At 40.7% G+C, this 17,073-nt stretch overlaps 1 protein-coding gene across 6 annotated transcripts; it reads right to left on the bottom strand.

Annotated features, from left to right (window-relative positions):
* Positions 1–566: 566 nt before the first annotated feature.
* On the bottom strand, positions 567–17,005 carry MAPK1IP1L (mitogen-activated protein kinase 1 interacting protein 1 like). Of its 6 annotated transcripts, none has more exons than XM_025442836.3 (4): positions 16,861–17,005; positions 7,633–7,654; positions 6,216–6,920; positions 567–5,221 (listed from the first exon to the last, which is right to left on the bottom strand). In XM_025442836.3, exons 2-4 carry the CDS (start codon positions 7,648–7,650, stop codon positions 5,210–5,212), a joined length of 735 nt encoding a protein of 244 aa, XP_025298621.1. In that variant the 5' UTR covers positions 7,651–7,654; positions 16,861–17,005; the 3' UTR covers positions 567–5,209. The 6 variants fall into 6 exon arrangements, with proteins under 6 accessions (XP_025298621.1, XP_025298622.1, XP_025298627.1 ...); XM_025442837.3 differs by lacking the exon at positions 16,861–17,005 and adding an exon at positions 16,285–16,423; XM_025442842.3 differs by lacking the exon at positions 16,861–17,005 and adding an exon at positions 15,954–15,976.
* Between the last annotated feature and the right edge of the window lie 68 nt (positions 17,006–17,073).

Genomic DNA, 17,073 nt, shown 5'->3' with positions numbered 1-17,073 from the left:
GCTAGGAAGTTAAGATATCAAATGCAACTTAAAAATTTACAGTTGCACTTTGTCCAATTATAAGGCAAAAAGTGGAAGTCTCTTTCAAAAGCTGATGTATTACGAGTGACTCATTTTACAGCCCCACTCACACCAAGGTTCAAGACAGGCAAACCCCCTGTGGTAATGGAATGGCAAATTGTACTGAGTTTAATACCGTAACCCTCACCTCAGGCATACCAGTTATGACAAGAATAGAACCACCTTTCATAAAAGAAAGCGGGGGTGGTGGCAGCTGGGGCAGAGAGGGAGGGTTCCCTAACTGCATATACAGATAATGTGGTTACAAAGAACGATGTAGCAGCCTTGAAAGGAGAAGAAACCCAGAGTGGACAGCATGTTGCTGAAAGAAGATCTGTGGAGGGTTGTTCCCAGGCACCCTATTTAAATGCCTTTGTGAATTCAGGTCACACACCAAGGAGTGTCTCAGGCCCCTTTTTTCTTTTTGACAACAGTTTTGCAGTAATCAGGCTTTGGACTTCTCAGGGAAGCCCAGAACTGGGCCTAAAGAATAAGATACATGGAAAAACTGTGAAACCATGAAAATACATTTTTTAAAAAAGTTTTCAGGTATGATACACAAAAGCAAACAAGTTTATCTTAAAAAATATCAAGTATCACATCCATAGACTATTCCTAATTATAATTACTTCTTAAAGCAACATATGTCTTTGTTTACAAATACAGCAGCAGGTGATAAAACCTAACGTCTCCAACAGATTGCTTACAGTTCATAATACAAACAAATGTCTATGTCTCAAATCACATTTTAGGCAGTTTAACTTAAAATGCATAGACAATTACATACATTAAATTTGTCATTATTAGGTCAATTTAAAAAATCACAATATTAAGAAAAAATACAAAAACCCTTTATAGAGCACGCATAAGAAGTCAAGTTTACTTAATGGCAACAAATCAGTATCTGCTAACCAGTGACAGGCAGTTTAAGTGCCTTCATCCAGGGAAGAAGAGGAAAAAATCCCGTTACTTTGCACACATGAACAGTTGCACTGACAAACACTACAATCTTGAGAAGCATTAATTTCTTACTTTGAAAAAACGTATACCAAACTTTGCTCTTTAAAATGTCCAAAGGCTGGCCTCTAATTTCCACCAACAGCAGACTAACATGTTTATCTAGGTAAACCAAAAATGGGTGTACTAATGAATTCTGTAATGCCACCCCCTAGACTGTAAGCATCCGCGGGACAGGCATTCTCTTTCATCTCTGTAGCTCTGGAATCTGGCAAAGCACTGGGATCACTTAAGTGTCTGTTGAATGAATATAGTTCTCCTGTTTTCTACAGCCAGAAGCTTGCATGGCATTTCTTTAATACTGATTATTTTGTTGGCAATTTTAAGTTTACTTGGCAGAATTCTGAAAATAAAAAGTGTCTGTCTTCAGTACTAAATATTGCTTTATTGAGATTAAATTTTAGTTCTCCTGAAAGCTACCCATCACTTTCTTTGTATGCATAGTACAGTACCTATAACAGTATGATTTATCTGAATTTAACCTTATGCTTTTCAAAAACCAACATCTGAAGGTCTGTGTTTAGGTTTAATTTCTAGGGTTTGTAACCGTGGCATTTTATAAAGCTAGCACTGGATTATTCAGGGTGAGGAAGACATTGGCACTAATCATTTCGAAGTATAGGCAACTGACTGACATGCAAATGAGTCACTGTTTTTAACTGAACCGTGACTAGAGTTTAGTTCTTTATTATTTATTTTTTTAGTTCTTTTTTTTTTTTTTTTTTTAATTTATTCATGAGACACAGAGAGAGATGGAGAGAGGAAGGGGCAGAGACAGGCAGAGGGAGAAGCAGGCTCCATGCAGGGAGCCCGACGCGGGACTCGATCCTGGGTCTCCAGGATCTGGCCCAGGGCCGAAGGTGGCACTAAACCGCTGAGCCACCTGGGCTGCCCGAGTTTAGTTCTTCTATACAAAAGCTGTCCAACTGAGTACAATAGGTAGCACTTATTATTTGTGAGGTAAAATTTTATGGCAAAACAGGCTTTCTTTCCTAGAAAATATGCCAATATTCTGTTGTAGTGGTGTGCCAGATGAAGGCCAAAAATTCACCCCCTTTCTTCTCTCCTCTTTTATTATTCTCTAATGAAAACAGGAAAACTGACAAGGAAGGAGGACCTTGGGTAATTAAACAAATATATTGCCTATTCCTGAATACTCAATGTATTACTTTATACCAAACAGGGCTGTGGAGTTCGAGCTATAAACAGCCATCTTTTGTTCAAAAGCATGAAAAGGCGTCAGGCCGAGTCCAGCATAGACAAGCCAAGGGATTTCAAGCACTCCTTTAAGGAGCCTTGATTCTTGAGAACTGCGTGTGTGATGAGGACGTAAAGTCTTTACTTTCATTTTTCCTTGTCATTTTTTGGTTTAACATGTCAAAACCTAAGACTCCAACTCCAGAAACACTAATCCTCAAATATATCTCAATTCTCTCCACCAAATTTGTCTTTAAGTTCTTGTTCTGAGAGAGTCCAAGTATCAGCATATTCTATACAGTCTTCTCTTCTAAGACCAGACAAACTTTCTAGGAAACAAGCTCTTCCCTAAACTGATGCCAGCCTAATAGGACTGGTTTCAAAAGCAACACCGTTCCCTTGTAAACAGACAAACCTTCCCCCATGCTTTCCCCCATTACTCCACTAGAAAACTTCTGCTTTTAACTTTACCCTGAACCTAAAAAGACATTTGTCCCGGAGTACTCACAAGAATCGAGACCTCCCCTGCAAGTTGAGAAATAATGCTCTAAGAAACTAAATGGAATATAAAAGCAAATTCTAGTCCCTTTGATTTCCATTCTTATATATAAAAAAAACAAAAAACAAAAAACCTCACAACTATCATTTGGAAAGTCCTTGAAAAGCAAAGAAAAGGGTACACTGGGCAGTATGGGTCACTAGTTAAGTTTATACACTTATTGGGAGTAGTAATTCCAAATCTCAGATACATGGTCCTTCAAATTCTTCAGCAGATTTTCTCATCTCATAAATGGACTCCACAATTAGATTCCCAAACGTGCTATTTCTCTTAATCAAACACTATTCTCTAGTGTTACATACATTAAATATTGTATCTAAAGCCAGAGTTGTGAACTTGTCCCAATGTAACACAACCAAAATAACCACAAAGAATATCTTTGCTATCTCACTTTTCCTCTTATCCCTCCAGTTAGCTGAAATTGCCTGATAATTTAAGCTAAAATACCTTCTAAGGCTACTTACTGCTTTGTAAATGGGAGGTTACTCTGACAAAAGATTCCAAGAGTGTCATAGATCGTTGGGGCTTGTCCTTGCAAGGAAGCAAAAGAAAAAAAAGACCGCTTGTGCCACTAAGTAAGAGCTGTCTAACAACATTCCCCAGTCTCAAAGTATCTAAACAAATCAGTTTCAATTCTGAAAGCTTGACTCTATCATCTACTTAAAAGGGAGCTTAAACACTGAATGTTCTTCTCAAAGATGACCATCTTGCGTTCTTAAAAAGAGGTAGCTATCAAACCATTAAATTGGCAGCATTTGGCATTCCTGACATTTTAACTATAAGAGAAACAAACTACTAAATATTTCTCTAAGCAAAAACAAGAGCTCTAGCATAAGTCTCTCCTATACTAGTCAAGAAATTCACAACTTATTTTAGTAACCCAATGGATACATTCAAAGTTTCAAAATGTTATTAACAAATAACATAGTCAGTTCTAAGAATCTAAGAGTCTGATTTAAAGGTAAAGTGCCAAGAAGCTACTCAGGCTATTTTGGTGGATACAAACAACACTAATTTAAGCAATAGTCACACTGCCTTCAACGCAATTGCAGAGATTTACACATTATTATTTTCAGTGTTAGAGCTAGAGGGTAATTTTTAAGGATGGCACTCGAATTCTACCTATTTACCTGTCAACAAACAGAACTGAACTGTTAGCCATAGCACTTTACAACAGATGTAGGAAACTATGCAAAAGACAATGACACAGCTTAATCAGACTCTGAAGACATACACATTTTGATCGCACTTGTATAGAGAAGAGTCGTGCCTAAATGACTACAGTTCTTGAAACATAACTGCTATATGTGTTTACAACAACCCCTACAGTGTGCCAGTTTTCCATATCAGGGAGAAACTAAGGGATGTACTCCTTCTAAAGAACTGAAGGAGAGGGATCTACACAGAAGGATCTGGGCAGAAGAGGATTTTATGGGGAATGCAAGTTACTTGTCACTATGAAGCAATTTCCAGGGTTTCCTCTGGCTTGAGGTTCAAGACAAAGGAGAGAATTATTTCCTTCTTTGAGTTCTTCCCAAAGCAATACTGACACCTCAAAATCTATTCCAAAGCAATACAGAGATGACCAATTCTCTAATAATTTACACACATGTTGGCCTGCATTAAAAAGAAAAAAGTTTTCATAAATGGCAGATTTTAGAGCTGTGTGACCATCTGGCTAAAAATAAAAGCAAATCAGGTAAAACTCAAAATCAAAGAAAAGTTTTTACTAAAAGCTCAAGGATAAAAATGAACACTGCCTGGCTAATGAGCTCAACATCTGACAATAATTACCAACAGCTTTAAAATATATATCCAAACTACAACTTCAAGAGGACCAGGTTTATTTATCCTATAGACAGAGCAGTTCAAGATGTTGAGAGGCATCATTTGTTTAAATTATGACAATGTGATTGTTTTAAAAGTGTGTTTATTTAGGGGAAAAAGTGATTATAGAAAAATACTTGAAATAATTTGCCAATGAGGTTGCAGATTCTAACAATAACCCACATTTTAGGTTTTTAAATGTGTGGTTTCATAATTTAAACAAATCGAAAACTTTTTTTTTTTCAAATCGAAAACTTTTTAAAACAAATTATATCAAAGAGCTATCAATATACTTCATCACTTTAACGTTCAATAAAAACCGAATAAAAATCACATTTGAATGATTTACTTTTACATTTTTATCTGATTGTATCCATCAGATGTACTATACATCCAAGTACAAGAGGCAGATATCTTCTCTGAGAGGTGCAAGAGTTGTTCTTTCATGAATGCCCTCTAAGAATAGTGAAACCAGCAATTTTTATATATGCATTCATGTGCATATATATGTACTTCAAAAAGCAAAGCGTCCTCTCTTCGTCCATTAACTTAATGGTAAGACTGCAATAGAAAAAAGAAAAAGTAAACCTCCAGTTTTTCTAAGTGGAGTTTATTAACTCCTTGCTGTGGTTTAAAATAAACTTATTACTTAACAAATCCAAACACCAAGTCATCCCATTTATTTTGGCATACAATTTGCAAAAAATTTAAATAAAATATGTATAGCAAGAAGTTATACTAATGAAAGTAAGTTTAGGGGGCATTTTATTAAGATTCTTTTTCCTTTACAGTTAAGGTAGACATCTGATTAATCTAGTCAGAGATCTGATTATTTTGTTAAGTCATTTTTTCCTTCAAGGAGAAACAGGACTATTTGAAGACTAACTTGACTTACTTCTGGGGGGAAGTGGGATGCTTTTCTATTTGGTCAAATGCCCCCAACAGGTTCTCCAACTAAAATGTCAACCCTATCACTCTGGCTTGGCTGACAGTAAAGCATCACACGGCATGCTTTCTGCATGACAATGCAGAACAGTCATATAACCTGGAGCTCAATGGTGCTGAGGATCTAACAAAACTTTGGCTGAGAAACACTACGGAGAATTATAGAAAGGACAGGCAATGCTACATACATATTCACTGTCCTAGATTTTCTAAAAATCTACCTTGGTAGATCACACAGGCAGAGACTGTTTTTACTGAACTGTGCTTTGATGTGATGTTATAAAATGTGATGTTAAAAGAAAGTTAAGTCCGATGAACTGCAACTGAGTTTACCTCAAAGATGTTATTGAAGACATTGCTTACTACATTTCAAAGTCTTTGGGGATCTCTGGGAAATTTTTCTATTTTTAGTACCAGGAATAACTAATGTCACCCTTCTAAATGGTTTATCTGAAGCTTGAAATGTACTCTTCTCTTATATACACATACCCCCCTCTTTTTAAAAGTTTTAAATGCTTTCTAATCTTCTATCTAAAACTGGAGGCAAATAATCTTTCAGTTGTGCTCATGCAACTATTAGTGCATTTTAAATAACAAATTTAACACTCACATGGGGGCCACCAGGCATCGGTGGAGCACCAGAAGGTCCTGAAGGCACTTGAAAAGGATTGTTGGGAGTGGGATAGAGTCCTGGTGTGGGATATGATCCTGCAGGGGCAGGATATGGTGCTGGTGGTCCCCAGGCTCCTGGTGGAACAGTGCCCCATGGAACAGGTGGCGCTGCCCCTGGTGCTTGGGGAGGGGGTGCAGGATATGGCCCTGGAGATGGATATGGCATATTAGGGGTAGGATACTGCCCTCCCATTCCAGGCGCCCAAGGTCCAGAAGACATGGATCCCCATGGACCTAAAGGACCAGCAGCAGCTGGATCTGTGGGTGCACCATATGGTCTTGGAAGCTCTGGAAAGGGCATATTTGGTGTAGGATATGGCCCCGTGGGGCCAGGGCCTGGCACGGTTGGGGCTGGATAAGGACCACCAGGTGGGGGACATGATGGTCCAGAAGGAGGAAAGGGTGCTGGGGGTCCTGGAGGTGGTCCGGTGGGAGGCACAGAGGGATACATTCCTGTTGGTGCTGGTCCAAAAGGCACAGTGGAGGGTGTTGCACTTGGTGGGAGTCCAGATGGCACAGAAGGTGGAGCACTTGGGTTATTCCAAGGGTTGGAACTTGGCCAGCCTTGAGGAGGTTGGCCAGGTTTTGTATTGCTCACAGCAGACGTTTTGGCAGGGGAGTGTTCAGGTAGTGCATCTGCCAACTGGAATACAAAACAGGCATGTTTTATCAATCTTATTTAGGGACAAATCATGTCAAACATGATTATAAACCCATAAAGAATAGTAAGCTACAGAGGAATTATAAACTCCTAGAAAATCTTCAAAAGCTAAATTGCTCAGTTTAAGAACAATCCATGTAACATAAAAATCAACTTTACATCAACATTACAATGCAAACTCATTAGAGCCGACCAAATTTCCTAAATACAGTTACTCAAAATACTGTGGATCTGAATCCTGGCTTTACCTCAAACAAGCAACATACCCCTCTCCGAGCTTTAGTTTCCTCATTAAAAAAAAAAAAAGTTCAGCATTAAGTTGAGGCTTAAATGAGATAGTTCATGTAATGCTGGCCATTATTAACACTGCCTGGTTAAAAGAGAATAGGAGTAACTTTACACTTTAATGTAATTTTCCTTTTTTTTTTTTTTAAAGATTTTATTTATTTATTCATGAGAGACACATAAAGAGAGAGGCAGAGACATAGGCAAAGGGAGAAGCAGGCTCCATGCAGGGAGCACGATGTGGGACTAGATCCTGGAACTCCAGGATCACGCTCTGAGCAGAAGGCAGGTGCTCAACCACTGAGCCACCCTAGACATCCCTGTGTCATTTTATTTTTATTTTATTTTTTTTCCTGTGTTATTTTCTTAAGAGCCAAAATACTTATGAAGGATAAATGCATCAACTTACCGAAAATTCATCAGACATTTTCCTAAAAAGCAGAAAGAAAGAAAAAAGAATACTTCAAAACCAGTGCTTACCATTTCTCATATATTCCATAAAGAACTTTATGTACACCATTTTTTACCTAATCATATATGCAGGGTTTTTTTCTTTATATGGGGAAAACTTCTATAGTAGTTATATAGTTCTACAAATGTCATCTCTTTTTACTAGCTGCACATTATATAAAAGTGATCCACAATATAGTTCACTCTCAATTTTGATGGTAGTTTGCATTTTGAGCTGTTTTAAACAATGATACAGTCAACACTTCTGAACACATATGCTTGTGAATGTGTCATCAGGAAAAAGTCCTGGAAGTAAAATTTATAGTGAACAGGTAAGGCTATCTACAATCCATCTTAAAAGTCCATGCCACAGGGGATCGGTGGGTGGCTCAGCAGTTTAGTGCCTCCCCCCTTCGGCCCAGGACGTGATCCTAGGCTCCCTGCATGGAGTCTGCTTCTCCCTCTGCCTGTGTCTCTGCCTCTCTCTTTCTCTGTCTCTCATGAAGAGAAAAAAAAAAAAAGTCCATGCCACTTTTAAAGTCCTTTGCCAATTTACATGATCTTTTATTTTATTTTATTTTATTTTAAAGATTTTATTTATTCATGAGAGACACACACACACAGAGGCAGAAACACAGGCAGAGGGAGAAGCTGACTGGCTGCATGCAGGGAGCCTGACGTGGGACTCAATCCTGGGTCTCCAGGATCAGGCCCTGGGCTCAAGGTGGCGCGAAACCTCTGAGCCACCTGGGATGCCCTACATTATTTTTTAAAACTCTTCACCACTGGGTATTATTAAATTTCTAAGTAGTTTTCAATTATGACAGGTTAAAAATTGGCACCTTGTTTTAACTTTTACATTTTTATTTATTTTTAAAAAGATTATTTATTTATGAGAGACACACGGGGGTGGGTGGGAGGGGTGGAGACTGGGGCGGGGACGGGGCAGAGACACATGCAGAGGAAGAAGCAGGCTCCATGCAGCGAGCCCAACACGGGACTCAATCCCTGGTCCCCAGGACCACACCCCTGGCCAAAGGCGGCACTAAACCGCTGAGCCCCCAGGGTGCCCAACTTTTACATTTTTAAAATTAAGTGGAAACTAGAGCATCTTTTAAATCCCATATTCAATTTAGAATAAACTTTTGTGAACTTGCTCATAAGTCTTTGTACCACTTTTGTCAAATTCTAAAAGTGAAGCATAAAAAAATGCACAGATGTGAGGTGTTCAGGTCAACAATTTCGGACAACTGTATATGCCACTAACCAAAATACAGAACGTTTTCCTTCACTCCAGGTTTACTGATGCTTTCCAATCAACTCCCCTTTCACTCAGCAATCACTTCCTCAGTTTTTGCTTATTCTGTGACTTCATATAAATGCAGTTAAGACAGTATGTACTCTTTTTGCCTTTGATAATTACTCCTTAGTAGTACATTTTTTAAAGGCTTTATAAAATTGTAAGGAGATTAATCCTGAAGTATACGAGACAAAAAATTCACCTATGCTTTCTAACAATGCAGGTTTTAACTTAAAATATGTATTTTAAAAAATACTTAGAGAGAGAGAGAACATGAGCAGGGGGAGGGGCAGAGGGACAAGCAGACTCCCTCCCTGCTCAGCAAGGAACCCCATGGGGTTTGATTTCAGGACCCTGGGATCATGACCAGAGTTGAAGTCAAACACTTAAGCAACTGAGCCATCCAGGTGCCCCCAACTTAAAATATTTTTCTTTCAAACAATAATTACTGTATAATCTGTCTTTTCTAAATGGATATGACAAACTACCCTTAACACATTCTACTGCCACTATTGACAACAAATACTTCTGACAACAAATACTTAACGAATATTTGTCACAAAAGAGGTACTGTGCTGTAAATGTTTTAGGCAGGTAATCTCACGGAATAAATGCAAATTTTTCACTCAGTTTACAGCTTGAGAAAAGGAGGCTCATCAAGTTAACTTGTTTAAGGGTACACAACAAATGTGACAAATAGAAAAGTTCAAATTCAGGTATGATCTGATTCCAGAGCCAAGGCTCTTAACCAGGCTACAGACCTCTGTTCTTTTCCACTGATCTGCACAACAACATTCCATCTTAATTTCGGTAGCTTTATATTTTAAATAAATTTTAATATCAGTTGACCTATTACTGTTGTCTTTTTCCCCTGGACTCCTGAATATTATTTTTTCCAGATCATTTTATAAAAAAATAATCTGTTGGTGTTCTGGTTGGGATTGCGTTAAATTTACAGATTAGAGAACATGGAACATTCAAAATATCGAATCTTGGGATCCCTGGGTGGCGCAGCGGTTTGGTCCCTGCCTTTGGCCCCGGGCGCGATCCTGGGAGACCCTGGATCGAATCCCACGTCGGGCTCCCGGTGCATGGAGCCTGCTTCTCCCTCTGCCTGTGTCTCTGCCTCTCTCCCTCTCTCTGTGTGTGACTATCATAAATAAATAAAAATTTATTTAAAAAAAACAAAAACAAAAACAAAATATCAAATCTTCTCATTCAAGAACAAAGTATATCTTCCTGGTTTCCATCATTGTCATTTATCACTCAATAGTTTATTTTTTTAAAGTAAACTCTAGCCAAAAAAAGTAAACTCTAGCCTTAACGTGGGGTTCAAACTCATGACCCTGAGATCAAGAGCCACACATTCTGACTGAGCCAATCAGGCACCCCTAAGTGAAAGGCTTTTTAAATTTTACTGAATTACTTTTGTAAACAGTGATGTTATTAAATTATTTTATTCCTGAAAGTGTCACAGTTGATTCTCTGGGATTTCAGGTAACGAATTCTATCATTTGCAATAAACAAATATGCAAGTTTATTTTACATTCTCTCTCTTTTTAAAAGATTTTATTTATTCATGAAAGACACACACAGAGAGAGTGATAGAGAGAGAGGCAGAGACATAAGCAGAGGGAGAAGCAGGCTCCATGCAGGGAGCCCAATGTGGGACTCGATCCTAGATCTCCAGGATCAGGCCCTGGGCCAAAGGCGGCACTAAACCGCTGAGCCACCTGGGCTGCCCTACATTTTCTTTTCAATATTTACACCTCTTTTCTCCTTTGCATCAGCTAAACTTTACAATGAAACGTTAGTGATAGAGAGCACAATGGTCTTGTTCCAACTCTCCTAGAAATGCTTCTAACATTTACATAAAATTCCCATTTTTTAGGGGTACCTGGGTGGCTCCACAGGTTAAGTGTCTGCCTTCAGCTCCGGCCATTATCCCCATGTTGTGGGATGGAGCCCCGCATTAAGCTCCCTGCTTAGCGGGAATCTGCTTCTCCCTCTGCCCCTCATCCTGCTCATGCTCTTTTTTGCTCTCTCAAATAAAATCCTAAAACCATTCCTATTTTTAGTTTAAGATGGAAAAAATTACATTAAAGATGTCTATTTATGCCTATGTTGCTAGATTTATTTATTCCTAGTTTGCTAGTTAAAAAACATTTCGAGAAGACACTGCATTTCTTTTGATCTTTTTGACATCTAATGAGCTGATCACAGTTTCTCTCCTTTGATCCATGAATAGTTAATTACACATGAAAACGGCTTAATACTGAGCCATCCTTGCAGTTTTAGTTTTATTTTCAAGTACAATTGGCTAACAGGAATGATAAAGACAAAGTGTGAAGCCTACAACTGCCATAATCTTGCTATTTATTCAGAATATCAAAAAACACATTTTGAATATATAGTATATACAACTATCCATTCATTCCCACATTAAGGTTTTGTACTAAAACCTTAGATCACACAAGAGTAAATTCTTAGGATGAACACCTGAAAAAACTTTATCAGTGCATGACAAGTTTAAAGTCTACATAAGACAGTAACATGCTTTTCAAACAGGGTGAACCTTTCTGAAACAGAAAATGGTTCTGTATCAAAGTTCACATTAATTCTGGAGTGGAGAACTAACAAAGCAATCCATTCAAATTCATGTGCTCTTGCTTGCTGTTCAGGTTTTCAGAATTACTCTTTTCCCTCTTAGTTAAAAAAATATATATATACAAACACTATATAAAGTTAACTAGTTGTAAAATTACATTAGAGTGTAAGTTATTCCGTAAGTTAATAATATTAAACTGACTCACAACTCTGGCTTTCAAAATTTGAAGTTAAAAATAAAATCCTGAAAGACAAAGGAGGTATTAGAATCTTATGATTAAGTAATGAAGCCCTCACTAAAGGGATTAGAGGTAGATCATTTCTTGTTCTATAGGAACTTTTAGTAAAGTGACCTTCTCTCCATTGTCTAGAATATGCAGTGTTCATATTAATGGGAAACATTCTAATTTACTTACTTGCATCATAAAAGGTAAAAAGCAGAGCTGGACAGCAGTGTTTCTTTTTCTTTTAAGAGTTTATTTATTTATTCATGAGAGAGAGGCAGAGACACAGGCAGAGGGAGAAGCAGGTTCCCTGCAGGGAGCAGGGAGCTCAATGCAGGACTCGATCCCAGGACCCCAGGATCACCACCTGAGCCAAAGGCAGACACTCAACCACTAAGTCACCCAGGTGTCCTGTCAGCAGTGTTTCAATATAGGAAGACTTGCGTAATTTTTTAAAATTGAGACTCTTCTAAAAAACTATTCCAAAATACCTAGAATATGCTATTTTGGGAGGGTAGGGGTAGAGGCAGAGGGAGAAAGAAAGACTCTTGGGGGATCCCTGGGTGGCGCAGCGGTTTTAGCGCCTGCCTTTGGCCCAGGGCGCAATCCTGGAGACCCGGGATCGAATCCCACGTCGGGCTCCCGGGTGCATGGAGCCTGCTTCTCCCTCTGCCTGTGTCTCTGCCTCTCTCTCTCTCTGTGTGACTATCATAAAAAAAAAAAAAAAAAAAAAAAAAAAAAGAAAGACTCTTGAGCAGGCTCCACGCCAAATGTGGATGGATCCCTACGTGGGGGTCCGTCTCAGGATTCTGAGGTCATGACTTGAGCCAAAATCAAGAGTCAGACACTTAACCAACTGATCCACCTAGGCATCCTGGATTATGCTAATTAGATGAGGCCAAAGTAACCCTGAACGCCCCCCCCCGCCCCAGTTTATAATCATAATCAAGATTTTCATTTTTTCTTTTTGGAATACAGTAAAGCTATTATTTCTAAAACTTTCCATTACTACTTTATGGCAAGATCTATGATGTATCCACTGAAAGTCATTCTATTATCTGAGCAGTAAAAACAGAAACTTAAAAGCAGAACAAAATTTCTTTTGACATACCTCAGAAAAGTAAAACATTTCTGTAATTCTTATGGCTTTTTTTTTTAAGATTTTATTTATTTATTCATGAGAGACCCAGAGAGAGGCAGAGACACAGGCAGAGGGAGAAGAAGGCTCCACACAGGGAAGCCCATGTGGGACTCGATCTTGGAGCCCCAGGATCATGCCCTGGGTCAAAGGCAGGTGCTAAACCGCTGAGCCACCCAGGGATCCCCACTCTTAAGGCTTTTAGAGTCAAATGGAAATCCAATTACCAGTAGATTTTATTTTATTTTTTATTATTCGTTTTTAAAGATCTTATTTATTCATCAGACACAGAGAGAGAGGCAGAGACATAGAGAGAGCAGCAGGCTCCTCACAGGGATCACACCCTCAGCCAAAGGAAGACGCTCAATCCCTAAGCCACCCAGGCATCCGACCAGGAGGTTCTAAAAACAAGTTAAACTCTGTAAATTACTAGTGACTACCCATCAAGGAATATTTCAAAGGGCCATCACAATTTGTGGTGGAGTGTCAAGAGCACAGGACTAGACAGTTATGAAATGTGGAAATCAATCCTTTGACTCTTTTGACTAAGGCAAGCTTAACCATAGACCACCGCTCATCTGCAAAAGTTTTACTTCCTGACTACTTCACAGATAAATTAAAAGTAACATGTTTAATAATCTATAATGTACTACAGACAAATAAGATGTTTATTAAGAGAAACTAAGAGGGATGCCTGGGTGGCTCAGTTAGTTGATCATCCCACTCTTGGTTTTGGCTCAGGTCATAATCTCCGGGTCATGGGGTCAAGCTCCAGGTGGGGCTGGGTGCTCTAGGAGAGGAGTCTGCTTGAGATTCTCTCTTCCCCTCTGCTCCCACCCCGCCCACTCTCTCTAAATAAGATCTAAAAACAACCCCCCCCACCAAGAAACCTCTCCTTTTGGCCCTCCCCACCTCTAAAAAAAAAAAAAAAAAAGAAAGAAACTGAGAAATCAAGACTTTGGCACTGATTTGTTTAGTATGGGGGAATATGATGGTAACATATTGAAAATATAAATTTCTGATTAGAATATTTGATTATGGGCACCTGGGTGGCTCAGGGCACAATCAAGGGGTCCTGGGTTCAAATCCCACATCCGGCTCCTGACAAGGAACCTGCTTCTCTCTCTGCCTAGTCTCTGCCTCTCTCATGAAAAATAAAATCTTAAAAAAAAAAAAAAAAGAATATTTGATCATTTTTATTATTGACTCTCTTATCAGATACATTCCATTTTACATTTGGACAACTCAAGGAACTGAGGACTTAGTAAAGTTTTTGAATATTCTTAAGCTTTTGAAAGACATAATTTTTATTTTTTTAAAAGATTTATTCATACATGAGAGACACAGAGAGAGGCAGACACAAGTAGAGGGAGAAGCAGGCTCCCCGCGGGGAGCCCGATGTGGGGACTTGATCCCAGGACCCTGAGATCACAACTGGAGCTGAAGGCAGATGCTCAACTGCTGAGCCACCCAGGCGTCCCAAAAGACATAATTTTTTAAAGTATCATTTTTTTTATACTTATGCCTGGAATATACACACCAGGCACTGTCTTGTTAGGCTTTGGGGAAATGAAGAGTACTACACAGAATAGACATTTAAGGAATTCACAATCTGGTGAACTACCCTTTATTTTTTTTTTTAAAGTTTATTTATTTATTTATTTATTTATTTATTTATTTATTTATTCATTCATTCATTCATTCATTCATTCATTCATTCATGACAGGGAGAGAGAGAGAGGCAGAGACACAGGCAGAGGGAGAAGCAGGCCCCAGGCAGGGAGCCCGATGCAGGACTCCATTCTGGGACTCCAGGATCACACCCTGAGCCAAAAGCAGGTGGTAAACCGCTGAGCCACCCAGGAACCCCCCTGAACTATCCTTTAAATAGTAACTACCTTACTTTGGGTAAGCCCAGGGCACCAAGTTGAGTACCTAAAGGGCACCTAAAGAAATCAAGGAAAGGAGAATAAGGGGAGGAACCCTGAGAAGAGGTTCCTTTGCAGTCTGGGAGAACAATGAAGAGCTGGCAGTAGCGGATGATGGGACAGGCCCCGGGAAAGAGCAGACCGTGCAAAAGCTAAAGCAGGCAAGAATACGCTATGGGAAATATAAGCAGTTCGAATTGGTTGGAATACAGAGAGGGGAGGGATAGAAGTTTTAGCAGAGAGCCTTTAGACTGAGGTTTGAATGTCTCAATCAGATTCAGCTCACCCCAGTGACTCAGTTTCTTCAACTATAAAAGGGCTAGTGATGCGAAAGACTAAATGGTATTCATAAATTAAGTGTCTATAATAACAGTGCTCTAAAAAATAGTGGATGGGCAACAGATATATATTCCCTTGTCTTTCTTCCTACATGGGCATGGCAGCAGAGATTAAAAGAATGACCCTGAAAGTTATGGCTGCGTAGATAAAACCCTAGCTCTTCACTGGCAGGTGATGGACAGGTTGAATTCTTCAAACTCCAGAGGTTTAAGTACACAGGAGTAGTATCCACCTTGCAGACCTGCCCCCAGACTGACAAAATAAATCTCCTGGTCTCTCTCTGGCACTCAAGGAAAACTCAACAAACGTTAACTTTTACAATCGCGGTCACAGGCCTGCAAACCTTTATCTGCAGTTCTCGATTTGGAAACTTCTGAAAAGAAAAGGAAAATTCCAGAATTTGGCATAAAACTTAGTTGGGTGGCAAAACGTGATCTGAGGATATTTACAGTTTCCATGAAGTCACGCCTATCCCTGCACCATTATTACCGTAGTCTCAGGGATGCTGCTGGGACCTTGTGAGGGTGACACCTCTGGCCTACGCATCTTACTCTTTCTAAAATCTAAAGACACAATTCGAAGATTGCTGAATTCCAAAACATACCGGCCCCGAGCCTTGCAGTTAAGGAATGGGTCTCTCTCTGTTCCTTCTGGAGAGAAGAAAAGAACATTCTCACACACACAACCCAACTCAAGTCGCTGAGACAAACTAGTTTTAAATAGGAGGTTCAGAGACGCCAGTACCAGAAAAATTCCTGTTGCTGCCCAGTGAATACAGCCGAACAAAGAACTTCTGAAAGCTCTCCGAAGGCTACCTTGGCCTGTAAAAGGAGGCTCCTTTACAGAACATGCCTTCACAACCATCAGGTGTGTAAGAGTGTGTATTTCTTCAGCAGTAATTTTTTTTTTTTTTTTCCCGTCAGGGGAATACGGTCTGATGCCTCAACATTAGAAATTTTTAACCAGTAAAAGCACTGCTTTTGGTTTTCGAAGAGGAAACGGCTCAGCTATTTATAAGCTTCCATGCGTAACACAAGCCCCCAAATCCTAAGAAAGAGAGTGTCGCCGAACTCACGGCTTCTGTCATGTGTATTCGTCGAATAGGATCTGTGTAGCAACTCCTTCGGCAACTAACGACCGGAACGTTGTCACACGGCGGACAATCTGATTAAACAAGTGCCAGATTCCTCCAAGGCTGTTCAGGCCCCTCGCTCCCGTTTTATTAGAAATTAATGAATGGGGGAGGGGACCGAGGGGGCGCGAGCCGGGAAGCCTTCAGGGCCCAACGAACAAAGGGAGTCCGGGATCAACCGGAGCGAACCGGCCGCCGAGCGGGTCGCGCCGCCCGGAAAGGGGTGGGGGTGGGGAGGGTGGGGGAGGGGCCGGGCCCTCTCGCCGCCCCGCCCCCAAACCCGGCCTGACGTCAAGTGCGGAGAAACCCGTCCGGCGCGACGTCAGCCGCCTCCGACGCCTCCTCCCGGGGGGCGATCGGGGGGCACCTCGCAGCCTGAGGGAAGATGGCGGGGGCCGACGTTTAGTCCCGGCCCCTGAAGAGGCGACTCGAGGTTCCTCTGTTACCGCGCCCGTCTCCCGCTTGGGCGTGCTCCCCTGCCCCCCTCCACGATACCCACTAGCGCCGAGGCAGCCTCACCCGGCCAGATCCGAGCCCGCAGCAAAGTCTAGAAGCGGCGATGGGTCCGGGGGAATCGGGTGCTGAAGAACCGAACGCGGACTGACTGACGGCGGCGGCGGCGGCGGTGGCGGCGGCAGCAGCGGCGGCGGTGGCGGCGGAGGCGGCGGCGGCGGCAGCGGCAGCGGCAGCACTAACAGCGCGCGGCTCCTCCTGGCGCCGGAACAGGAAGCG

Source organism: Canis lupus, chromosome 8 (genome assembly GCF_003254725.2).
Source record: "Canis lupus dingo isolate Sandy chromosome 8, ASM325472v2, whole genome shotgun sequence".
Taxonomy (NCBI): Eukaryota; Metazoa; Chordata; class Mammalia; order Carnivora; family Canidae; genus Canis; species Canis lupus.
The sequence above is the reverse complement of the archived record's forward strand: the minus strand, read 5'-3'. Positions and strand labels throughout refer to the sequence as shown.